This window comes from Emys orbicularis, chromosome 14, assembly GCF_028017835.1.
Source record: "Emys orbicularis isolate rEmyOrb1 chromosome 14, rEmyOrb1.hap1, whole genome shotgun sequence".
Classification (NCBI taxonomy): Eukaryota; Metazoa; Chordata; order Testudines; family Emydidae; genus Emys; species Emys orbicularis.
In genome coordinates this window covers 3,423,599-3,449,143 of record NC_088696.1, presented here as the reverse complement: position 1 = coordinate 3,449,143, position 25,545 = coordinate 3,423,599, and the positions used below count along the sequence as shown (strand labels likewise).

Here is a 25,545-nt window from a genome sequence, read left to right as displayed (position 1 = left end):
TCTGCTGTAGGACTTATTGTGGGGCAGTTCTCTGGCCTGTGCTATCCAGGAGTCAGACTGGATAAGCCCAGTGGTCCCTTCTGGCCTTGGAATCTATGCAGACCTCTGACACTGCAGCTCATGGGCACAAGCAGCAAGGCATGAGAAGGTTCCCCCAAGTCCTTCACAGCAGGCCCACACCTGCCCAGATGCACTGTCCCTGCTCGTAATGACATCCAGGAGGCAGCTGCAAGCAGCCACCATGTTATTACCCAGCTCCATGCAGCAGGCACGCAGGCCATGCAGGATGGGTCGGGCTGTGGGGAAGGTTTAAGATTGCCAAAGATGATCTGATGCAGGCAGAACAGGTGAGGGGCCAAATACTGACCCTATAGCTGCCCTACCCACTCTGATGACTTCCTGGCTCTCCCGGGTAGTTTGAACAGGCTGGCCCAGGTCCTTCCAGCCGAGGGAAATGCACCTTCCGTTATTTCAGCCATGGGTTAGAAAGTCTGCAGCATATTCCCGGGTGCAGCCCTGGGCAGTTGTCTGTGCACCAGCCAGAGTGCAGGTCAGGTCAGATGCCGCACGGTGGAAGCAGATGATGCTTCAGCATCACGTGAGATGAGCCTGGGAAACACAACCGCAATTTGCCAGCAATGATAGGGTCTCAAGGTTTTCTCAGTGGCGGCCAGGCTCTGATCTGCGGTGGGTTTATTAGCAATAAATAATAGTTCTCATTCCTCTGCTCCTATCTTTCCAAAGGCTCCCAGAGCGTGTTCCAAATTACACACACAGCTCCAGTGAAATGCAGCCCCCTCTGGGGGGGAAGGCAGTAACCATCCATCCCTCCCAACGCTGTAGGGCAGTGACATACCCTCCTCTCCCAGGAAGTGCCATGGGACCTTTAACATCTGGACCGAACAGGCAGGGCCTCAGCTTGCCAGACAGTGAACTGCATGGAAATCGAAGTGTCCAGAGCTTCTCCTGGGGCACATGTTGCTGCTGGGGAAGACACAGGGGCTGTGCTCAGAGTCCATTCCAGGGGCTCCCAGAATCCAGGGGGGTGCGAATCCATCTCCCATCATCCCCCACAGGTGCTGCACATGGCTTAGTTGAGATGGAACAGTCCTAGGATGTATTTGGCGAGACCCACAAGCACATTCCCTTGGGGCCCAGCATGCTCCTGGCTAAGAACCTCCCCCCGGGCTCCAGTCAATGGCACCTGGACAATCTCCCTGCCCAGCTCTCTACCCTAAGCTGTGGTTAACAGCCCCAGCTAGGGGAGTGGGTGGCTGGGGTCAGATCCAATGCATGACCAGCTGCGGCTGCTGCAGAGTAGCTCCTTGGGGCAGGGACCAGGCCTTCTTTGTGACTTGTATCTGGCCAGGCACATTCAGTGCCCAGTAGCCTATGGAAGCTGAGCCTTGAGGAGCTGTGATGGAACTCCTTGGCCCCGCAACCCCCTACTGGGAGTGTAATTGTATCCGGGGGGAGGAACTGGCAGATGGGGGCCAAGGATCTGGGCACTCTTTCCTCATGCCCAGGGGTCCCTCTTTTTATGGGACCTGTTCAGCCAGGATTCTCCTAGGAGCATGTTGGGCTGGTGAGGTGCTGGGGACCCAGCATGGGGAACGTGACATTTCTGTGCTGCTGCAGATGCTGAGGAAGCTGAGGGAACAGGAAGAGGAGCTGGAGGAGAGGTCGACGGATGAGCTCGATAACCTGCAGAACACAGACTGGGTAAGTGGCGCAGGGTTGTCTCCCTGCGGGCGCTTTGATCAGCAGCTCTTGCCTTGCAGGAGACAGAGGTAGTGCGGGGCTGATGGAAACCTGTCCGGGCATTCTTGTTTTGGCAGCACTTGGGGAGAAGGGCTGGGATCCCGCGGGCCCAGAGGTGTGGGAACCTGCAAGCACCGCTGGCTTAGACGTGTCACTGGGGAGACCCAGTCGTTCCTGGGACAGCAGGCACTGGGGTGCTGCAGAGACAACGTGCTCAGCCCTGCAGATTTATATCACCTCTGGCCAACAAAGGGGACGCTGATGGGCCATTCCATCCAGCCTGGCCTGATGGTGCGTGAGGGAGAGCATCACGAAAATGGGGGAGCCTTTGGGGAGCTCCCCGAGTCCCCCTGGGGACCCCTTCAAGGACTGGATACAGATCCCTGAGAGGCAGAACGATTGCGGCCATTGCGATCACTGGGAGGAGCGCAGAGAGTGTTGGGAACACGGAGGGGAGTGTGGGAGTGAGGTGCACTGGACAGGTCATAGCTAGAGAATGGGGCACTGATCCTGCCTCCTCAGCATCAGGGTCATGATCCAGAGCCTTCCCCCCCCACCCCCTGGAGAGCTGGGAAGGGAATGGACACCTTTGCAGTACAGACACTGCCCTCTCACCTCAGCCTGCCCAGCAGGGAAAGCCACAATAGCCAGCCCATTGGCTTTGGCATGGACCAGGACGTGGGTGGTCAGGCCCAGTGGTCGGAGCAGCGGCGCTCAGAGCCAGTGTTAGGAATCAGGAGCCCAGTGAAGGGCTCAGGAACCAGGAGATGGGCTGGAACAGGCTGGAGCAAGGCAAACGCAGGAGAGATCGCCACTGCGGGCGAGTGTGTTGAGCAGCCATTGGCCAAGTGCTGCTGCTGGGCTTAGGAGCGGCCCTGGCAATGCTGCTCGGCCAGGCAGGCCATCTGGCCAGTTTCGGCTGTGGTTGTCAGCTAATCCCAGGCCCGGCTGCAGGCCCTCGTTCCTGACAGGCTTCTGGGCATAGTCACATGCTGTAGACTGGAAGCCACTTGCCACCCCCATCGGAGTTAGAGATGGGAAGGGCAGTGGGAGGTGACCCCATCCATCTCCCTGCCAGTGCAGAATTGTTCCTCACACCAGGGCTAAGCATGCTGCCATCCGCCCGCCAGGTCAAGTCCCAGTGGCGGGGGGAGCATACACAGCCCCCGCTGGGCTCCGTTCACAGGGCTCATGTCCCATGGTTAGCTGGGGCTCCCTTCCCCCATGAGGAAACCTGTGATGCCGCGGGCTCATCTCCTCGGTAAGGGGCAGTTGCCCATTGTGTCTGTTCCAGGCCAGGCTGTGGGTGCAGCTGATGCGGGAGCTACGCGACGGTGTGAAGCTGAAGAAAGTCCAGGAGAAGCAGTACAACCCCCTGCCCACCGAGTACCAGCTGACGCCCTTTGAAATGCTGATGCAGGACATCCGGGCACGCAACTACAAGCTTCGCAAAGTCATGGTGAGCACAGTCATACCCAAGGGGCCTGAGCCACGGCCAGGGGGTGACTGCCATGGAGTGCAAGGGTCCTAGTGACACACCATCTGCCTTTGGGCTGGAGCCCCCCCACCTCCACCTCCTGGACCAGTTGATGCTGAAGGCCTAGCTCATCGTAGGGCTCACGCTGCTGCTGGGACACCCCTCACTGGGCATTTCAGAGCCACCCCCAGGGTAATACATGTCCCTCCACAGACCAACTCACCCTAGTGCCTCCGCAGAGCCGAAAATCCTAGGACTGGAAGGGAGTTCAAGAGGTCTGTGATGGGTTCCCCCCAGAGTGCCACCCAGAACTGGGGTACCACTGAGCCCCCTGACCCACCAGCCTGGGCTCCCTCTCACACTGTACTGCTATGACAAGCTGCAGTGCCCTCCAGCTTGCACTTTCACCAGCATTCACACAGGTAGGGACACACCCAGCTGCAGTTACATGCAGGCTCTCTAACCACCAGCTTCCCAGCCTGGGATCCAGAGCAGTACGTCCTGCCCTGGTCAAATCTGGCCAGTATATGGGTTTAATACCAGGTCCGCCTCCCCCTCAATGTGAAGAGAACAATGCACACTTGTGGCAACCAAGCCGAGATTTTCCCCAAGCACTCCAGTCACAGCTCACTGGTTTAGATTAAAACAAAAACAAGTTTAACAACTACGAAAGATGGATTTTAAATGATTATAAGTGATAGCAAACAGATCAAAGCAGATTACCTAGCAAATAAACAAAAAATGCAAACTAAGCTTAATATACTAGTGAGATTGGATATGAATTAGCTGATTTTCACCCTAAGAGATGATACAAGCAGGCTGCAGATCCTCAAGGGGCAAGCTGTCCTTGCTTTACAGCTTGGAATCCCCAGGTGTTTCATTCACAGGCTAGAAATGCCTTTAGTCTGGGTCCAGCACTTCCCTCCGTTCAGTCTTTGTTCCTCAGGTGTTTCCAGGACTCTTCTTGTGTGGGGAGTGAAGAACCCCAGTGATGTCACTCCCTGCCTTATAGAGCTTTTTGCATATGGCGGGAACCCTTTGTTCCAAAGCTTGGTTCCTAGGCCGGTCTGTGGAAAAACACTGACATCCCAAGATGGAGTCCAGCATCACATGTCCTTGTAGAGTCACAGCAGCCATCACTCACAGGCTGTCTGGAGTGTTCTCAGGGAGGCTCATCACCAGGTGGGAGATAAGCTTCTCCTAAGGCCTATTGTTCTCCCTAATGACTCACTGCCCTGAATAGGCCCTTCCCCACCAGGTACACATCCTGTCTAGGGGGCGTTACCAGGTGTAACTAGATTTGAAGTACAGATACATAGTCAGTATTTATAACTTCAGATACAAATGACAAATGCATACAAAGAGGATAATCATATTCAGCAAATCATAACTTTTCCAATGACACCTCACATGACTTATCTTGCATAAAATATATCATAATGTGCTATAATCATATCATAATAGCACTATGAAGAATATGGGGTGCAGTGTCACAAGGTCATCTAGTCCAGTCCCCTGCACTGAGGCAGGACCATCCCTGACAGATTCCACAACCTCCCTAGGCAATTCATTCCAGTGCTTAACCACCCTGACAGTTAGGAAGTTTTTCCCTAATGTCCAACCTGAGCCGCCCTTGCTGCAATTTAAGCCCCTTGCTTCTTGTCCTAGCCTCAGAGGTTAAGGAGAGCAATTTTTCTCCTTCTCCTTGTAACAACCTTTTATGTACTTCAAACCTGTTATCATGTCTCCTCTCAGTCTTCTCTTCTCCAGACTAAACAAACCCAATTTTTTCAATCTTCCCTCATAGGTCATGTTTTCTAGACCTTTAATCGTTTTTGTTGCTCTTCTCTGGACTTTCTCCCATTTGTCCACATCTTTCCTGAAACGTGGCGCCCAGAACTGGACACAATACTCCAGTTGAGGCCTAATCAGTGTAGAGTAAAGCGGAAGAATTACTTCTTGTGTCCTGCTAATACATCCCAGAACAATGTCCTTTTTTTGCAACAGTGTTACTCATATTTAGCTTGTGATCCCCTCTGGCCCCCAGATCCCTTTCCGCAGTACTCCTTCCTAGGCAGTCATTTCCTGTTTTGTAGAGTCATTAACTCTCCCTCCTCTGTCTGCCCATCCCTCTCCCCACCAGGTGGATGGTGACATCCCCCCCAGGGTGAAGAAAGATGCCCATGAATGCATTCTGGATTTTATACGGTCACGGCCGCCACTGAAACAGGTAATGTCCGGGTGAACTCTGTAGTGCCCGGGCTGCGGGTTTCTGACTGACCAGACGCTCAAGGGCACGTGAGAATCCTCGGGAGGAAACCGGTTCTAAATCGCTGACTCAGTGAAAGAGCCTCCCTACCGAAGGGAGAGGCTGGCGCACTGTCTGGATTTTCTAGTGTCAGGAGCATTGCTCCAGTGTCCCCTTGTTACCCAGGGTTATCAGACCCCAACAGGCGGTGTAAGGAATAAATCAACGGGAACTCAGCGATTCTGTCTGACCAAAGAGAAATGCAAGTCAGCGTGCTTTTGTCTAACACTGCCGTTTATTAGATTTAAGCACACACAGATATAAGCAATAGGTCTAGAACATCCCAGATATTTACCTATATTCTGAGACAGTATTGAGTAATCAGTCACAGATCAGCGCTGGCCAAACGCCTTCCTGCTGGACTGCTCCCAAATACCCTGTATTATCTGAACTTTTTATAACTAACTTCTACTAAACACATAGTAGGGGTTATTATAATCTAAGTCATCACTTTTCCTAACTTTCAATAAACATTTACTGTCAGAGGCATCTAGACTCAAGGCTGTCCATCCACATATCTTTGTTTCACTCTCTGTTATTTACTTTTTCTTCCCCTCCTCCCATACTGATTAGCAAAACTGCCAGTAGCTATGACCTTGCTTCTGAAAGCCTGTCTCCAAATTAACCCTTAACTATATGGTGTTCTAGTTCGTTAATTCATAGTGGCTGAGTGCACATAATATGGTTGCAATTAGCTTGATCACATTCTGGGGTATATGCTCCCCTCAAATCCAGCGCAACGCCCTTGTCCCGTGCAGTGTCCCAGCACTGGAGACTGCTCTCCTCTCCGCTTCCAGGGGCACTTTCCCCTTTTCCTGGCACTTGCCTAGTGAGGAGGAGCGGATGTGAGGGCCCTGCCTGCTGCCGGCTGGGGCTGCGGAGAGAGGCTCAGCTGGGACCCTGCTGGCATGAGCTAGTGGCGCTCTTCCTTCAGCAGAACGCCTGGAGTAACACTGTGCCCTCGCGGCTGGCTCCAGGGGCAGCAGCATCGGCTTTGGGACCGAGAACCCCAGCGCTCTCTGTGGGCCCCATTGTGATCTCTGCTCCTGGGGGGGCCAAGCACATTACATGGGGCGATAGCGCAGTCATGGCTACTCCCCTGTCCAACATGAACAGGCAGCCTGGGGAGACGGCAGGTCTCAGGCCAACAGTGCTCTGCCTCCACAGGCCACGCTGTCCTTGTAAAAACAGGAGTGGCAGCCACGTGACCTCTGTAAGGGAAGCGAGGGGCTGCCCGGGGGCTCCTTGGTTGGGGAAGTTTGGGCAGCCCAGGTTCACAGCTGCCCAGTGCAGCGTCTCTGTGCTAAGCGGCCTGTCTCGTCTGCTCCTGCCCCTGCTGCAGGCGTCCGAGAGGCGGTTGCGCCCCATGCCCCAGAAGCAGAGAACGCTCCACGAGAAGATTCTGGAAGAAATCAAACAAGAGAGAAAACTTCGCCCGGTCGAGACGCGCCGCCAGGGTCAGAAAGGTACCGTCCCAGCCCGCTCCAGTGGGGAGTCACGTAGCTGCGTGGCTCCATCCAGCACCCCCGGCCTTGCCTCAGCATGTGGAACTTGTGGGGGCCCCCAAAACGCTGGCTCATCTGTGAGAGTTCTGAGGGGGGATGCAGGGCGCTCCGAAAGCTGCCAGCGAAGAGAAATCATAGGCTCTCGGGGAGCAGCTCCAGCCCTAACCCCCAGAGGGCGCTGTTGAAACGTGACCCATTCCAGATGTTCTGTACAAAACCAAATGCCAGATTAACAGTGCCCAGCACTGGCTGCCAGCAGGGTTTGAACCCAGGACATTCCCAGAGCCCCCAGCCCTCTCCGCTCCCCTCTCCCCTAGGCAGCGTGCGCGGCTCCTCCCTCCCACCTCCCCGTGCAGCGAGCTCTGTGCTCGGGGGGAAACTCAGAGGCCACGACTGCCCCAGTTTGAGGGGAAGGCATGACGGGCAGCTCTACCCCAAAGGTCAATTCCTTCCTGCTGCCTGCTGAGACGTAGCCATCCGGCATTGGGCTGGCCCTCTAGGCCCCATTCGCTGCATGAGTCCAGGTCTTGTGTGGGGCGCTAGCGCCCATCGGCACTGGCCCCCAGCCCCATGGCTGGGGTGAGGAGTTCCCTGCACTGTGCTCTGTCCATGCAGAGAGGTTTCTTATTCACTTCCCTCCCATATGGGCTCAGGGGGCAGTTTGAAACTGCAGCCCCCTCTAAGATATCCCTAGGCCACAGGGAAGCCCGCCCCTCTAGGTGGATACCATCCCCCCATCCTCCTACCAGCCCTGCCCTGAGCACCTGTGTAAGTCTCTCCCCTCCCCTGCCTTGCAGGTTTTGGCTCCCTGCCCTGCATCCTTAATGCCTGCTCCAGCGACGTGAAGTCAACCTCCTGCATCAACCTCTCTGTACCTGACTCAAGCACCCCCGCCCAGCGCCTGCGGCCAAGGATTCTGCTCAAGGCTCCGACGCTGGCCGAGATGGAGGAGATGAATATCTCCGAAGTAAGCGCTGGTTTTGTCTGTGGTCACTGGTGGGAGGGTGCTCAGGACTGCTGGTATCGGTGTCATCTTCTGGGGCAGCGAGGGGATGGCTGGCAGGGAGACACAGCCCTTGACATGAGTGCAGCAGCATGGCAGAGGGGCTCTGTATCTGAAAGCCAAGTGTCCTGTGTCGCTTTGCTGGGCAGAGCTCACCTTCAAGCCTGCCACGTGACCCTTCTTGATGTCAATGGCACGGCCCTGCCCCCAGTACGTCGGGAGTTCTTCTGTTGGCTTTGGCGGGAGCGAGAGAGGGCTCTACAAGACTGGCTGGGCCAGGGTCAGGAATTGTTTACGGTAAGGGGGGGCAGTCCCTGCCTGCCCCCTGGCAGCCCGGAGGGCATGCCCTGCCTTAGCTCCCCCTGAGTGGGGCCGCAATGGGTTCATGCGGAGAGCCCGAGGAAGGAGAAGCCCCCCCACACTAATAAATAGCATGTGGCCTCCTACTAGAGCTTCAGGCCAGCAGAAAGTTTCTAAGGCCTTCACCACAGGGCCCTGGGTCAGCTCCCAAACTTAAAGTTCACAGACACTCTTTGGGTAAACTGGTTTCCCAGAGCCTGAGGAAAAAACATCCCACACTGCTACCTGCATGACTTCTGCTCAACTTCCTCTTCCTGTTTCTATAGCCCATCTCTAGGGTGGGGTAGGGCCTCCTTCATTACCCCCTAGGCTAGCCCAGTTGTAGGCTTCAGCCTGTCCCTCAAAGGGGTAGTACTCCCATCCCGAGGGCGATGCCTTTCACTTCCAGGTCACCACTTCAAATCCAGCCCAGGACAATAGGGATTACAAAGCTGTTGCTTTCTGCTGGTTGAGAACAGCCTGGGTATTGGTCTCTGGCCATCCCACAAAAACAACTAGCAGAGCTGGCCTCATTAGCAGTGCCAGCACAGAAGACCTCATGGTTGGCTGGACGGGGGGGGAGCTTGCGCTGTGGCCACACGGCTGGAACTCCAGTGCGTCTTGCCAGCACTAAATTCTTTATTCAAAAAAATGAAGCAACGGCCCCAGGCTCCCAGCTGGGTGGGAGATCAGGCTCTCAGCCTCTCTGGGGCTTTTGTTGTGTTGCCTCCTTTCTTGGACTGACTGACCAGTAAAGAGTCTGTGTTGGTGTTGTGGTGGCACAATAAAAATGGCAAAAAGTTCAAAATACAAAGTAGGGAGCTAAAAGAGAGATCTCTAAGTCAATACAGGAAAAGAACATCGAAAGGGCTTAGGTAGGCATCATATAGCTGGTCAGTAGTCTCGGCACCAGCAGTGTGAGGTCTGGAAAGTACTCCTGATAGGCCAGCGCAAGAGGAGCTGCCATTCTTAGGGGTGTGGTGCCCTCAACTGCATCACAGAGGGCTGTCCCTCAGTCCCCAGGTGTGGCCATTTATTGCACCCTCGCCACCCCCCTCTGTAACAGTGGAGCTTGTCCCAGAGGCAGCATGGCAGCCTGAAGCCAGGCACTCTCTCACCAAGCTGAGTGAGGAAGGAGTTTCCTATAGAGGAGCAGCTTGTTCCCATTCCTCCATAGAAGTGGTCGGTAACGTGGCTCTGCTGATGAGATGGTGGCAAGGCGCTTCCATGTGTCTTTGACAAGTGCTGGGAGGTGGAATATGAGAGAGGGCTGGTAGCTTTTGGCTACTGTTGGTCTCATGGCTTGATTCAGCAGTGTTTGACAATGCAAGTTGAGCATGCAAGTTTATGTAGGAGGACATTTCTGGTCTTAATCTTCTGAGCTACCTTGGTGAGGTGATCCTTGTAGGTCCGTGTGCGGATTGTGTAAGGGTAGAGTTACTCCAAGATATACAAGCTTTGGATCATGTGTTAGTCATTCTCCATTCAAGAAAGGATTGAGTTCTCATGACGCCTTGAGGTGATGGAGACAAAAGCATGATACCACACGGTCTTTGACATACTAGGCTTAAGTCTCCACTTCTTGCAATCGCCACTGACGGCTGCAGTGTGTTAGTTCAGTCTTTCTGTAGTCTCTGTCTCTTGGAATCAGGCAGATGTCATCTGCATTCTTGAATTACCTTGAAATTGTTGCAGGCAGATCATCCATAAATATGATGAAAAAGGTTGGAGCAAGAACAGATAGATCCCTGAGGGAGTCCATTCTTCTGGGTCCGGAATGTGCTCCGTTTTTTGCCTAGTATCACTTGGAATTGTCTGTTCTGAAGCATCATTTCCGTAGCCAGAACAACCCATGGAGGTAAAATCTTGATCAGCAGGCCAGCGTGCCAGACGGTATCATATGTTGCTGTCAAGTTGTCCCTGTCTTCTCCTCCTGCTGGAAACCATCTCCTATAGAGGTGGTAAGAGCAAGAACTTGGTCACAAATGCTCCTACTAGGTCTGAAGTCTGCCTGGTCATCACCCAGAGCCGCCTCTACTGTGAGCATCCTTCTCCCAGAATTAGTTACTCCAGAAGTCTGTAAACATGGCTCAGAAGTGATCTTGGATGGTAGCTAGCTGGAAGGGGTTTCCTGGCTCTGGTGTAGCTGTCGCCCTAGCTTTCCACCGTATCTTAGGCATCTTGTCCAGTTGGATGACACAGGATATGAGAGTAGACAGCAATTTGATGCTCTTTTTACCAAGGTGTAGTAGCATTTCTGGAGAGACCTTGTCAAGGCAACCTGCTTCCCTGTGGCTCTGTGCTCTCTCTGCTTCCTTGCTGTGGGCGTCCATGGCAGTTACAGAGCGGCGCTCCGTTTTCTGAGCTCTTTGTCTTTTTGCTCGCTTTACCTGGACAGGGCTATAAGGAAGCAGCTGATGGTGAGTGATGGGAAGGGGAAAGGACAGCCCTGATGATGGATGGGATCTGTGCAGCCATCTCTCCAGTACCATTTTCCCAGAGGATGGATTGCACCACCCAAGATGCCCTCTCCATGGGCTCTCTGGGCACAGTAGGGTGTTGACCCTGCTCACAGTGGGTGCAGAGGGCACCAGCCAGGCTGGGTCAGGGACCTGGCACTCCAGAAAGCTGCCCATTGGCAGCTGCAGGACAGGGGCACTTTTACAGCCCAGGGCCTGCATGTTCATGTTGCTCTGTATGCCTTTGCAGGAGGAGGAGTCTCCAAGCACTGAGATGGGGAGGGAGCCTGGCTTAGGGCTCCCCCTGAAGCGTGATCGTTCCTTCTCTGAACAGGACCTGGCCCAGTTCCAGAGCGAGAGGGGCACCAGCCAGCCCGATTCAGGGTATCTGGCACCACGGGAGTCTGAGCCAAGACCCCGCTCAGGTAGCATGAATACTGCACGGATCAGCATGGAAACCAAGGGCAAGTTCCTTCTACCTTCCCTTCCCTTCCCCTCCCCAGCTGATACAGCTTCCCTGTCCCCCCCCCCCCTCCGCCCCCTTCTGGAACTGCACCTGCCTAGAGCAGCTGTCTCCGGAGACACTGGGGATTGCACCTGCAAAGGGGACACAGGTGCGATCCCAGCTCAGGCCGCCATTCCCCCCTCCCTCGCTAATGGAAGGTGCCCCCCCTTAGGAGACTTTGCAGCGGGGTGCCAGGCTCCAGTCAAAGTCCGGGTTTGGGGACCAGCCCTCGTTTGTATTGGCTTGCCAGGAGCTCCTTTGCATCTCAGCTGCACAGTGTAGAACCCTTCAGTGGTGCTGGAACACTTCTTATAGTGGGGGAGCTGCGCCCCCCCCTTACCCTGTCCGCGCCCCTCGCTGCCCCCTAGAGCCGGGGCCAGGAGCAGGGCCACGGCTCCAGGAGGGGGGGGACGCGGCAAGGGGACCGAGGCTGGGGCCACAACTGGGGATGGGCGGGGAGCCCCAAGCGCAAGGCGGCAGCTGGGACCTCGGGCACGGAGCCAGCAGCTGGGACCCCGGGAGCGGGGCCAGGAGTAGAGCCCCTGTAAATCCTAGGGGTGCTGCAGCAGCCCCCGCACCCTTAGTTCCTGCACCTGTGGAACCCTTTGCTGGTTAGCAATGCCCAGAGTCTTCTGCCCTCTGTGGATGTTGTAGCGCAGCACTGGGCCCCTGCAGGACACCCCAAAACCACCGTCAGGGTTCTCCCTTCTCCCTAAGCTCTGCACCTCTAGAGGACACCTCGTGGCACACAGCCTTTGGCTCTGGCCCTGTTCTGTGTCACTCCCGCATCCGGCTCTGTCCCAGCAAGAAGTGCAGTTGTTGGAGCCCATTCCCCACGCTGGCCACTGCCAGACCCTGTACAGCCTCCTTCCCACCAGGCCCCTCTTAGTCCTGGTCCCGGGCCGGAGGGTTCCCATCCTCCCTCTCGGCTGATGATCAGGGAGGAGCAGAGCTCAGTAGGACTGACTCTGGCTGCCTGCGTTATTCTTGTCCAGGTTCGTTCCCAGCCAGTTACCACCAGATCCCACCTAGCGCTGGTCCACTCACGGCCGACCGCGGCTCCCTCGGGGCTGTGGAGGAGAGGTCAGAGGGCAGCTCCAGCTCCACCCCAGACAGCAGCTCCAAGCATCTGTGGCTGGTAAGTGTCCGATTTGCATACGTCCGAGCTGTCCGGCGCTAGAGCCCTGAGCCGTGCTGACCAGGTCCCCCAGTATGTCAGCGAGACGCCCGTTCACAGCCAGAAAACGGCCGACTCTTGATTCAATAACGTTGGCTCCCCCGGGGGGGGGGCAGCCAGGCCAGACTGGATTGCACCAGGTTGCCGTGGGGCTCGTGGGCTGGGGCTCAGGCTGCTGCTGGTGGAGGGACACCTGTGAGTGGAGGAGGATGGTCAGGCTGCTGGGGCCGGGGGCAGATCCCCCTGAAATTAATTGGACAATGTTGGTCAGTTTGCCCTGAGCTCTGGCCTGGCGCGGCTTAGTCTCTACTTGCAACATTCTTGAAGGAGGGTGAAGCTCGGAGTGGAACAGCAGGGGGCTGCGGGTCGGGATTGAGGGGCATCAGCAGAGCTGTGGGTGGGGCAAGCCAAGGCTGGAGTAGTGGGGGCTGTGGGTCGGGATTGAGGGGCATCAGTGAGCTGGAGGGAGGGGAAGGCTAGGACAAAATGAACAGGGTGCTGTAGGTCAGGATAGAAGTGCACTGATTGAGTTCTGGGGTGGGGGTGGAGGAGATACTGCAGAACAGGACTGATCCCAGGCTGGGGGATCTGATCCCCACAGTCACTATAGCAGAGTAAATGATGCAAATAAAGAGCACCAAGTTTGGGTTTCTCTCTGGAATGAATATGGCTGCACATGGCTGGCCTGGTTGTACGTCCCCCCCTCCAAACCCAGCCATGGCTGTGGGGCCCTCATGCAGCCAGGTACAAATGCAGGGGAGCTGGGGGAGGCAGGGGCAGGGCCTGGGAGCTCGTCCCTGCTGCTGTCCTGTCAGTCTCCGTTCCATGCCTCCCTCTTGCATCCCCTCCAGGGCCCTTGTAGGTGCTTGGGCCACGGACACATCATGGGTTCGTTTGCTCCCCGCCGAAATGCCGTCCCTCCTCTCTGTGCATTAAAGGGGCTCAGCTCAGGCTGTGGCTGGGCAGTGATCAGCCAGGCCCTGGGACGGGACTGCGCCCCGCTTAGTGCCTTCCCCCTCTCTGCACCCAGGAGTTCAGCCACCCCGTGGAGAGCCTGGCCCTCACCGTGGAGGAGATGATGGACGTGCGCAGGGTGCTGGTAAAGGCCGAGATGGAGAAATTCCTCCCGAGCAAGGAATTCTACAACAGCCTGAAGAAGGGGAAGGTGAGGGCTGGGGATGGGATGGCACTATGGCCTCCCTGTGAGCGACTGCCTGGGGTCTAGGGCGTGAGCGTGTGTGGAAAGGGCCAGCAGACAGCCCCTGGGGTGTAGGGATCCTACCAAATACAGACCATGACCGTTTACCTCGGCCCTTCTCCACCTACAGATATGCTGCTGCTGCAGAACAAAGTTCCCTTTGTTTTCTTGGCCCCAAGCCTGTCTCTTCTGCAAGAGGTGAGCGAAAGGACCCCTGCTTTGGGGGGCGGGTGCACGGGGGGCAGGGGAATGAGGTTCTTTACTGACCCTTAGGATTCTCTCTCTGCTTTTAGATCCGTCTGCACCTCCTGCAGCCTGAAGGTAAGAGACGCTTCATGAATCAGTCCCAAGAGAACCATCCGCATTGTGCCCATTGCCTGGGGCCTCCTGCCACTTTACTCTGTGGGCACCTGCACCTTGTCTCATTTTTGGACACTGTCGTTCCCCCCGCAAAGTAGCAGGTCCGGCAGTGATCTCAGAGTGCAGCGTGCCAGTGGGATGGTGATGGGGCGGGCCCTGGAAGCCCCGCAGTGGGCATGTGAATGTACCCGCTGTGCCAAGGCGCAGCATTGCTGAGCTGGCTGTGGGCTGGCAGCAGAAGGGCAGGCACTGTAGCATTTTGGGGCCCCTGCTTAGCTAACTCCTGGCCACTACGGTCCCCCCACCATGTAGGACACTGGCCATAGCACAGTGGGAAGGGTCAGGGGGCTGATTCTTTGTGGCCCCCCATATTTAACCAGGGGTGCTGGACCTCCGGGTGCTGGGGGGGAGGCTGCTGCCCCCCCTGGCTTGAAGTGGTTTCCATTATCCACAGGGTTTTGTTTTGTTCATTGGCTCTCAGCACCCCCTGTACAAACTGTTACAACGCCCCTGCATTTAACTGACTTGTAACCTTCGGGCCACCGCTCCCCACCTCTGCTGCAGGAAGTGGCCTGGTCAGAAATGACGCGGACACGGGGGGACCCTCTGTGGGGGGAGCTGGGGCCTGTGGGAAAGCATTTGCTTGGAGTGATGCTGTGGTTGTGTGAGCTCAGTACTGAGAGCTGTGCTAAGCACGTTGTGGTCCCTCCTTGAGCACAAGCTGGCACAGAACGTGGCCCAATCCCTGCGTAAGTCACCCAGCTTAGATGAGCCGTGATCTCAGCCAGGAAATCCTCTGGGTGGGAACACAGGACTTCAGCTTCAAGCTGGCTCGCTTTTGTGACTACCTCTGGCCTGGGGAACTTGCCCCTTTTCCCCGTGTCAGGAACAGGAAAGGACATACGTGTTGGTGCAGCTGTGCCGGACGGCCGGTGGCCATGGCAGCAGCTCAGAAAGTGCCCAGGTGCCCACCTGACACTGACCTCTGCTGCTTCTCCTGCAGATTAAGATGCCTTCAAAGAAGCTTGCTCACATTCCGGTCTACGCCCTGGGCTTCGAGAACCTCCCCGGATCTCTGAATGCCAAAGCTCTGCTGCTGAGGAGGAGAGACGCCTTCCAGTAAGTTCCCCCCAGTGCTTCCTGCCGCCCCACCCCGGCTCTGCAGCAAGGCCCTCGTCCAGTACAGGGGGTGCGTGGCCTCTCCAGTACAGCCTTCCCGCTGCTGGCACCTGGTCCCGGGATCTGGAGCCACTGGACAAGGGGCTAGATATCAGGAGAGACAGAGGCAGGATGACCTAGAGGCCTGAGGCTGCATTGGCTGAAGCCATGGGGGATGTGAGGAATGCAGGATCAGGCCCCTGGGTGATGTAAGTGTCTGTGCTAGCAGCGCCCAGTGCTAAAGCCGTGGTGCAGCCCCCGCTGGCGGCAGGATGGGGTGGGGGACAGGACGGACTGGGACAAAGTGAACCGATAGTCTTTCCCCTATGTAGCTGGGCTGATGGGCACCGCAGGCCGTAGAGAGCCGGGCATCCCTCTCCAGATCCCACAGACATCTGAAAATGGCCCTTTGGCAGAGGTGGGGTGTATTGGGCTGGCCCTTCTCCAGCCAAACCCAGCTCTTTGTTTCCTGGCGGTTCCTGTGCAGAGCGTTGGGTTGGTTGCAGAGCTCCGTGCACCCCGGGCAGGGCACGAGACAAACCAGAGTGGGGAGCACCATCGTCATGTCTCCTCCCAACACAGCCACGCCCTGTGCTGGTGTCTTCTCTGCCATGCAGCTGTCCCCTACCATCTCCCTGACCCCTCCTTGGCCAGGCTTCCTCTCTGACTTCGACACCTGGCTCCCCTTCTGCCTTCCCTCACAGTCCCCGTGCCCTCCTTGGCAACTTCGCCCCCACCAGTAAATCCCTGAGCACCCCCGACTCTCACCTCCAAGTGTGACCTTCCGCCCTGGCTTGGCTGCTGCCTGCCCTGGGCTCGCCAGGTGCTGTTCCCTCTCATCTCTCAAGAGCTGAGCTCCCTCCTCACCCCCTGCAGTGTCACTCACTGCGTCTCTAACCCACCCTTCCATGATCTCCAATCTATCAAGGCCCACCACTGTTCAGGCTCCTCCCCCACAATGCAGTCATGCTCTGGTCTCCTCCCTTGTCAAACCCACCCACCTCCCCATCCCCTCCAGGCTCAGTGATCCTGCTGGCTACAGCCATTGCCTTGAATCTCTCCTCTAGCTCCTTCCTGGACCCTCTAGTCCAGCTGCAGCTTCTCCACTCCACCAAACCCGCTCCCACCAACATCTCCAGCCACCAACTCCTGGCTAAGTCCAAGGGCTGTATTCCACCGCACACTTCCTCGACCTCTAGGATGCTCTACGCTCCTGTGTGCCGTGATGTGCTCCCTGAATTTTCATGGCTCCGGGCCCTCCTGGTTTTCATCCTACCTCTCTGGCTGTTCCTGTGCGGTCTGATTTGATGGATCCATCTCCAACTTCCCTTGCATGTTACTCCTGGGAGAATTCTGCGCCACTGCGCATGCGAAGAATTTATGTCCCCCGCAAATTTCTGTGCTTCCCTGCAGAAAAATGACTTTGTGATGGGGAAGCAAAGGGAAACCACAAGAGCAGTCATGTGACCCTCCCCAGCAGTATGTTTTGGGTGCCCAGGCCAGCCAGCAGAGAGGTAAATCACAGTGGGGTAGGAAGCGGGACTGGGGAAGACCCTGCTCCCTACCCTGCACTCTCAACCCACACCTGGATCCCCCCACACTGAACCCCCCCACTCTTGGATCCTGCCTTGCTGAGCTGCCTGTCCACACCTGGTGCACCTGGCACGGAGGGGCAGGGCCCTGGGGGTTTCTGAGGCAGACCCGGTCCTTGCGCTGTGTCAGGGTTGGGTGCAGCCTCACCGCTGTGTCCGTATGGGGGAGCTGCACAGTGATTTCCCACCTCTGTGCAGCCAGTGGCCTGTGCTCTCCACTGCCATGCTGGAGCCTCCACATTTATTTGACAAATCGAATTTTGCAGAATTTTAAAATATTGTGCGCAGAATTTTTAATTTTTTGGTGCAGAATTCGTAATTTGTTGGCGCAGAATTTGTAATTTGTTGGTGCAGAATGCCCTCAGGAGTAGCATGTGCCCCACCGAGTTCTGTCCTTCCCTCCCGCCCCTTTCTCTCTCTGTGGCTGATCTCTGGCAAGGCTACGAGGGGGCGTCGTCCCCAGCACTGGAGAATGCAAATCATAGGCTTGGCAGTTCCCTGGGCTGGGGGGGCTCTGAGTCCTTGCACAGAGCAGGGAGGTATTTCCAAGTGGACGGCTGCTTCTCATGGTTGTGTCTTGCAGCTCCCTGCACTGGCGGAAGGTGGAAGCGGAGTTCCCCCACATCTATGCCCACGGCTCCATCTTGAAGGACATCTGCTGTGACTGCACTAGCTTCGTGACCGATGTCATCAGCTCGAGCCGGAAGAGCATGGACATCCTGAACGCCACGCCGCGCAAGGGCAGGAAGACGCAATCCCTCTACATCCAGCCCACCCACACTGCCAAACCCCAGTGAAGGACTCCTCTGCCGCCCCGCCGGGCCTGGCCCTGGGAGCTTCACAGGCACCAGGAGCCAGGCTCACAAGCAACTCCGCAGTGTTAGCACCTTGGCAGAAATTGGCTCTCCAATGAGCACACCTCCCAGCGAGCTGGGACTCTCTGGGCATCACCTCCCACCCCCACCGACATCCGTGCGCAAGAACCAAACCAAGATGGCTTCCAGATGACCCTGCTGCCTAAAAATTGCCAGCCATCCTTCCCTGGCATGCCGCAAACACCGCTGCTTGCCCCCAGCCTGACCGCTCGTGCTGCTCTTAGACCTCCATTGCGATGCCCTGCTAATGGAGGTGTGCGTCTGTACATAGATGATATATATACAGCTCTATATTTATAGACATTAGTGACCAGCGAGATGGCACCTCAGCCAGTGGGACTCACAGGCTGCGGCTAGTGTCGGAAGCCACGTATTGCACAGCCGGGACCCCACTAGCTCGGTGTCTCCCCATGGGAGGGCAGAAGGACCCAATCCCTTGCTCTGGCTGAGGATGGGCAGGACCCAGGATGTGACTCGGAGCCCAGCTTCTCTCAGATCTGTCGGAGCGGGACCCGGCGTGTTTCCTTCCTTCCCACCTGGGCAGCTGGTCCTGCCCGGTTCCTCGGGGTCCCAGAGCAGGCTGGGGCGATCTGTCTGGAAGGTGGGGACCCTAAACGTGTTGGGGGAGGAACTGTTCAGACCCTTCTGTTTACATTGCTTCTGACTCGCCTGGAAGGAACGGAGTCCTAGCGTTGGGCTGAGGCTCCTGGGCCTGTGTGTGCTGCTGGCTAGCACAAGGCAACGTGCTGGTTCTGCCATGTGGCCAAACCCCTGCCATTGGGATCAGGGACGCAGGCTGTAGACCCCCTCCTCTGCCCACCCAGCCTGGCACCGTTCCACTCCAGCTCATCCCTTGGTGTCAACGGCTGCCGGGGCTGGGAGGCCCCCGGGGCTCAGTTCCCACCGAAAGCACCTGGCGGAGCTGGGCTGGCTAGAAGCCCTGGCTGGGTCTTAGGCCCTATGTTTGAATCCAGGGCATAGTGCTTGTGACGGCCCGAGCGCCTGTCCTGGGAGCCAGCGGGGGTGTTGAGCCTTGTGAGGTTCAGTGAGGGGGGTGCGTGGCCCTGCCCCGAGGAGCAGACTGGGGCCCCCTGCTCCCCATGGGGAGACCCCCTGTGCATTACTGAGAGCAAAGGCTTTTCATGGCTCCTTTCTAGCTCAGTCATTGAGCCGGGATCATGGGGATCTCCAGTGTCTGCCTGCCCCCACTGCTCCCTTCCCTTCGCTGCTCTGGCTGCCTGGTGCTGTCAGTGCCCCTGTCCCTGGCGGTGGAGCAGGCGCTGGCTGGATTTAGTTTTGTACCGGACACTCGGCTGGGAGTATGTGTTTGTCTTTGTGCTGCAAGGCTGCGTGTGGCATCGGGGCTCGCTCCGGGCAGGGCTGGGCTGGTGGCCGGCTGCAACGTGTCTGAGTGTACGTGTGCGGCAGTGGGGGAGAGCAGCCGCAGGCAGCCAGGGCCAGGCTGGCCACGTGCTCATGCAGAGCATGCGAGGCTGCTGCTTGGTTAGAATGAAGCCGGCCATGCTCCTGTGGCCTGTGAAGCATCCCCTGCCCCCGGCAGCGCTCTGCACTTCATAGTAATAATACGGAGGAGGGCTTTGCACTAAGGGGGCTGCCCAGCCCCAGGGAGCCAGGCCATCGCTATCCCCAAGCACAGGTGGGAAGACAGAAGCACAGAGAAGGGAGGTGTCTTGCCCAGGCCACCCAGAGCACAGTCCAGTCCCATCGAATGTATTTGTCTAGAGCATGCTTTGTGCGAAGTAGCCCGGCCTATGGAGGCTGAGTGACACCATGCCCTCCTCCCTGCCCAGGGCCAAGAGAGGCCTGGGGAATTGGGCCAAACAAAATCATGCTCCTGCATCAGGTTTCCTCGGTGGGCGGGTGTCTCCCCACAGACTGTGCCTGCCCACATGCTGCGGTCCGGGTAAAGCACCCAAGCCGTGTGAACTAAAGGGACTATTCCACAATGTGCCACCACCTGGGTGTGTTGTGTCTTGTGACTTGTGACACAGGGAAATACAAACTACACATGCCTACTAGGCCCAAACAAGTCCAGGGGCAGGACCTGCTTTTCAGTAGCTCAGAAACCACGGGCCCATGCCATGGAGTGCCTACTTTGCACTTTCACACAGGCTGACTACATGGGCAGATTGGGTTTTGTGCCTGCAGCTGGCCAGACAGACACTCAGGCCTTGTCTACACTAGAAATGGTTTGCTGGTTACACTGGCAAACCCTTCTAGTGGGGATGCAGCTTAAACGCGTGCTTTGGTGGGATAGTTCATACCAGTTCCCTAAACAAAATAGCTGTGCTGGCCAAACGCCCCCTTTTGCTGGTATGACTGTCTACACTGGGGCGTTAGCCAGCCTAGCGAGGTCAGGTGGGAGAGGGACTTTTCACACTCCTAGCCAACACAGCTACCGCAAAACTTTGCACTGTAGATCAGGCCTCAGCCCGGCAACTGGCTCGTGCTCATAAATCAAGTCAGTAATTGCCAGTGGATCTCTGCACACAGCACGAAGGGACTGAGCTCTGGCAAACCAGGCCTGGATGGGAACTGGCAGCATTTGGGGGAAGGGGCATCCTCCCTGGGAAACTGCACAATGTGTGATAGGGGAAGCAAGGGGGACGCCCCTGCAGACTCCACGACCTAGCAGCCCCTCTCCACGCTGAAGAGACCATCCTGGCAGAAACCCCTGGTGCTCCGCTGCCCATGGGCGCTGGTTTCTGAGGTTAGCCTGCGTTGGCGCCACCCCGCTCGCTTCTCCCTGTTTTGACTCGACCACATTTTGCTGACACATAAGAACGACAATGCCTTATCATCCTGCCCACTGTCTGCAATAACTCATCCTCCTGCCCCTGTCAGCGTTGACAGGCGCGTGCGAATGAGGGTGACTCCGCCCACGTGTCCTGTCCATGGCTGACCCATCGGCCAATGTTTTGTACACAGCCCATCCTGTACAGATGAAATGTACATTGTAAATAACGTGCACCTGGACTGGCATGGTTGCTCTTGTACATATGGTTGCTCCCATACTAATAAATCCCTATTTTGAGCTGCAGTGGCTGTTTCGTAATGCTTTGTCAGCACGTACTGATTTCTGGGCTGGGTAAGTGGGGAAGCTGGCGGGGTAGCTATGGGTGGAGGGAGGCCGACCCAGACAGCGCTGTAGCTTACTCCTGGGGGAATTTTGCGCCTCTGAGCGTGCGCAGAATTAATATCCCCCGCAGATTTCTTTGCTTTCCTGCAGAAAAATGACTTTCTAACAGGGAAACAAAGGGAAGCTGCAAGAGCAGTCACGCACCAGTCCCTAGCTGAGCAGACACATCGTTTCAGACACCCAGAGCAGCCGGCGGAGTGATAAATCACCATGGGGCTGGGGACACCCCAGCCAGTGGCTCCTACCCTGAGCCGGGATCAGCTGCTAGTCCCAGCTGGGCTGGAGGCAGGAAAGGACAGGACTTCCTCTTCCCCTGCAAGCAGTGTCTGGAGTTATCAGACCCACCCACAGAAACCTCCCCCAGCTGCAGGAAGCTCAGCATCCTCCCCTGCTTCCTTCCCCCATCGCTCCTCAACTGTAGGGGGAGGGGTCACTGTATGGGGAGCTGCTCCCCCATCCACCCAACTCCCGTGCATCCGGACCTCCCATACCCAGACACTGCTGCCAAGCCTCACCGGTTACATTCAGAACCTCCATACCCAAACCCCACCCCACTGAACCTCAACCCCTGCATCTGGAGCCCTCCTGCACCCAGACCCCCTGCCTCCAGACCCCCACCCCTGCCTCCAGACCACCCCCCACTGAGCTCCATACACTCAAACCCCCACCCTGATGCCCCACCCCCCGCACCACCCTGAGCCCCCCACACCCAGACCCCTCTGCTGAGCCCCAACCACCTTCACCTGGAAGCCCCTGCAGAGTCCAACTGCTCCTGCACCTGGAACCCCCGACCCTAACGAGCCTCTGTGCATCCAGATCCCCCCACACCTAGACCTCCCACTTAGCTGCCTGCACCCAGATTGTCCCACACAAAATTCTCTCACCACACACCTGGATCCCCCCACACTGAGCCCCTTCACACTTGGATGCTGCCTACCCCAGGGTGTTTCTGGGGCAAGCCCAGGCCTTGTGCGGTGTCAGGGTCGGGTGCAGCCTCACCGCTGAGTCTGTGTCCTGGGCGTGGGGGGGCTGCAGGGTGATCTTCCACCCAGGGCCGGCTCCAGGCACCAGCTGAGCAAGCTGGTGCTTGGAGCGGCAGATTGTTCGAGGCGGCATTCCGCCCAATCCTAGGGCGGCACAGCCACTTTTTTGTTGTTGTTGTTGTTGTTGTTCCGCTCCGGCCACCCTGTAGGGGGCGGCGGCGCGGAGAACCAGAGCGCCTTGCAGGGCAGTCCTCTTCCTTCCCTCCCCGCGGACCGGAGCGGAGCCCTTGCGGCAGGCGGCAGGAGGCGGCGCAGCGGGAGGGGCCGCGTGGCAGCGCCCCTGCTGTAGCCCTGGCCGCCCCCTTCCCGCCTGCTCCCTCCCCCTCCCCCCCCCAGCCGGTCCCCCTGCACCCGCGCTCCAGCCGCGCAGCAGGTTTTTTTTTGTTTTTTTCTGCTTTGCCGTTCTGGCCGCCCCGTTTTTGTTTTTTGTTTGTTTTTGGTTTTGTTTTTGCTTGAGGCGGCCAAAAAGCCAGAGCCGGCCCTGCTTCCACCTTCCACAAGTCACTGGCCTGTGCTCCCCACTGCCATGCTGGAGCCTCTGCATTTATTTATTGACAAATAAAACTTGCAGAATTTTAAAATATTGTGTGCAGAATGTGAAATGTTTTGGCGCAGAACGTCCCCAGGAGTAGTAGCTGCACCGAGCCACAGAGAGCTACTGAAATGGGAGGGGGGAGGCGTCCAGGGCAGCAAGCTTGCTGGGCCAGCCCGCGCTCGGCTTGTATTGAGAAGAGGAAGGCGAGCGCTTTCCCCAGGAACTTTTTCAGCACCTCGTCCCTAAATTCGTATTCATGTTTCCTACGTATTCAGGTGTTTGTGTTGGAGTGCCAGCCAGAGGCCGCAGTCAGGGCTGGGGCCCCATTGCGCTGGCTCTACACACATACGTCCAGTGACACAGCCCTGCCCCATAGAACTCACAATCGAAGAAAGGTCTCTGTCCAAACAAGCCAGAGAGCTGCACTTGTTTATGCTACGGCTGAGTTTGGCGCCTTGTACGGGAGCCTTCGGCTTGCAGAGCGAGTGCCCTCCTGTGGTTACTGGTGCAGCCATCCCGGTGGGCAGCACTGGAACCCAGCAAGGGGCTTTTCCAGACTGGCTGAATTGCTTTGTTCCTGCTGTGGATGGCTTTCTCCTGTCGAGATGGTGAGCTCAGAGGTGGGGACAGGCTTTCCATACCAGGGCTGGCTGGTGCCCCCCGGGACCTGGCACTGTTGTTTGTGTGTGTATGAATTTCAGTGCTGGAGAAAGGCACCTGGGTGACAGCCAGCAGCAGGAAGGTCTCTGTCATCGGAGCAGCAGGTGCCGTATCAGTGTGAGCCTCCATTTGCCAGTGTCTCTCACCCCTAGCATGTCTCATTAACATATGTGTAAACGTGGCTCTCAGATGCATGATCACCCAGTGCCCCAGCCCTGTCGAACTAGTTTGCATAACCCCGCACTCCCTCTGCTCACAAGCGTCACTGTGCTATCTGCACAGGCTGAGGAACCACACTGGTGTGTAACACACACGCCCATACTGTGCTGGGGGAACACAGCCCCATCTGAGCAGCGTGTCCCTCACAATGTCACTTGCTCACGCGCTGCCAGGCCCTTTATTTTTGAAAGTGGGGGAGGAGCTGGCAGAGAGAACCCAGACAGAGCCCAGAGCGCAGGAAGGAACCAGAGCCGCAGATGAGGGTATTGCACATTCCTAGAGCTCTCAGTAATCTGCACAAACTGTCCATTCCCTGTATGCTGCCAGCTTAGCACTGGAGGAGTTTTGTGTATGTGTGTATGAAGGATAAAGGGACAGCTCTTGAAAACTGCAGATGGATGGTGACTATTGATAACACGAGATGCAGGAGCATCTGTTCCACCTTGTTAGGAGCTGAACGCTAAGCCCTGTTGTGCCTGCTCAGTAGACAGCAGGAGGGGGCAGCAGCGGGTAGGGAATAAAGATTTACTCTCCTCTAATGGAAAAAGAACAGGAGTCCTTGTGGCACCTTAGAGACTAACACATTTATTTGAGCATAAGCTTTCATGGGCTAAAACCCACTTAATCAGATGCATGGAGTGGAAAATACAGTAGGAAGATAGATAGATAGATATAGAGAACATGAAAAAATGGGTGTTGCCATACCAACTCTAATGAGATTAATTGATTAAGGTGGGCTATTAGCAGGAGAAAAAAAAATTTTGTAGTGATAATCCGGATGGTCCATTTCAAACAGTTGACAAGAAGGTGTGAGTAACAGTAGGGGGAAAATTAACATGGGGAAATAGTTTTTAGTTTGTGTAATGACTCATCCACTCCCAGTCTTTATTCAAGCCTAATTTAATGATGTCCAGTTTGCAAATTAATTCTAGTTCTGTAGTTTCTCATTGGAGTCTGTTTTTGAAGTTTTTTTGTTGAATAATTGTGACTTTTCGGTCTGTAATTGAGTGACCAGGGAGGGTGAAGTGTTCTCCGACTGGTTTTTGAATGTTATAATTCTTGACTGATTTGTGTCCATTTATTCTTTTACGTAGAGACTGTCCGGTTTGGCCAATGTACATGGGTACGTGCCATAGGTAGGGCCCCCAGTGGCCATTCCGCCCCAGGCAGGGGAGCACCCCAGACAATTACTGTGACTGCACTGCAGCCGTGCTGAGGCCTTAATGGGATCAGGGCCCCACTGCTGAGTGCTGCACAAACAGGAAGACCTGGTCCCTGCCCCATACGTTTACAATCTAAGTGGAAACAAGATGCAACAAACGAAAACAAATTGAGGGTAGCAGGGAGGGAGGATGAGGAGAGATGGTCCCATGGGCTAACAGTGACCTTGACATTTTGGTTCCAAAGCACGTCAGAGCTTTTCCCCCTCCTACCAGCGCTGCCCACGTGCCCTACAGCCTGGCTAGCAGCACTTGGCTTGTGGGCATCCTGGCAGAAGTGGATCCTGTGGAGGTGGGAGTTAAACAGGAGGATGGCGCTGCTGGGGATGAGGTCAGGCAGCGTGCTCCAGGCAGAAGAGGCAGCACAGAGATGTCTATGGGAGAAGTGGGTGTTCAGGGCTGGAGTGGAGGGGCCTGGGAATGAGGCAATAAGAGAAGAGCACATTATTATGACTAGAATCATGTTTTTATGGTAGTGCCTAAGGCCCAGCCATGAATGACACCGCATTGTGCTCGGCTCTGTACCTGGAATCGATAGTCCTTACCCTGAACCACTTACTTAAATCGAGAAGTGGGGAGGGGTAGAAGGGGGGAGGGTCTGTGCTGCATGGCTTCTGCAGCAGTCACCTCCTGCCCCGACATGCCACCACCTGGTTTACGTATAAGCACTAGACAGACAGGTACCTGCGTCTCTCCTTCGCTCCTGGACGTGCCGAGAGTCATGGGGGATTTCAATTCCTTCCGGCAGGCAAGTGCTTAGCCAGCATGGCCTGAAGAGCATGAGGTTACCTCAGACGGGCCGGGCCCAAGGTGACCAGATGTCCCCAGTTTATAGGGACAGTCCTGATATTTGGGGCTTTTTTTTACATAGGCTCCTATTACCCCCACCCCTGTCCCGATTGTTCACACTTGCTGTCTGGTCACCCTACCCGGGCCTGGCGGCACACAGCGTGTGATGCCAATATTGTGCCCATTCCTTGTCTCTACTTCC

The 25,545-nt window shown here is 56.4% G+C and overlaps 1 protein-coding gene across 1 annotated transcript in view; it reads left to right on the top strand.

Annotated features, from left to right (window-relative positions):
- The window catches only part of SPIRE2 (spire type actin nucleation factor 2), a 42,799-nt gene extending 25,160 nt beyond the window's left edge, over positions 1-17,639 (top strand). The window contains exons 4-15 of the mRNA XM_065416643.1: positions 1,639-1,722; positions 3,056-3,220; positions 5,382-5,468; positions 6,889-7,012; positions 7,849-8,018; positions 11,103-11,316; positions 12,353-12,495; positions 13,565-13,699; positions 13,863-13,930; positions 14,026-14,053; positions 15,096-15,211; positions 17,426-17,639. Of these exons, the coding sequence (XP_065272715.1) occupies positions 1,639-1,722; positions 3,056-3,220; positions 5,382-5,468; positions 6,889-7,012; positions 7,849-8,018; positions 11,103-11,316; positions 12,353-12,495; positions 13,565-13,699; positions 13,863-13,930; positions 14,026-14,053; positions 15,096-15,211; positions 17,426-17,639 (1,548 nt within the window). The remainder of the gene's footprint in view (positions 1-1,638; positions 1,723-3,055; positions 3,221-5,381; positions 5,469-6,888; positions 7,013-7,848; positions 8,019-11,102; positions 11,317-12,352; positions 12,496-13,564; positions 13,700-13,862; positions 13,931-14,025; positions 14,054-15,095; positions 15,212-17,425) is intronic.
- The last annotated feature ends 7,906 nt before the right edge of the window (positions 17,640-25,545 follow it).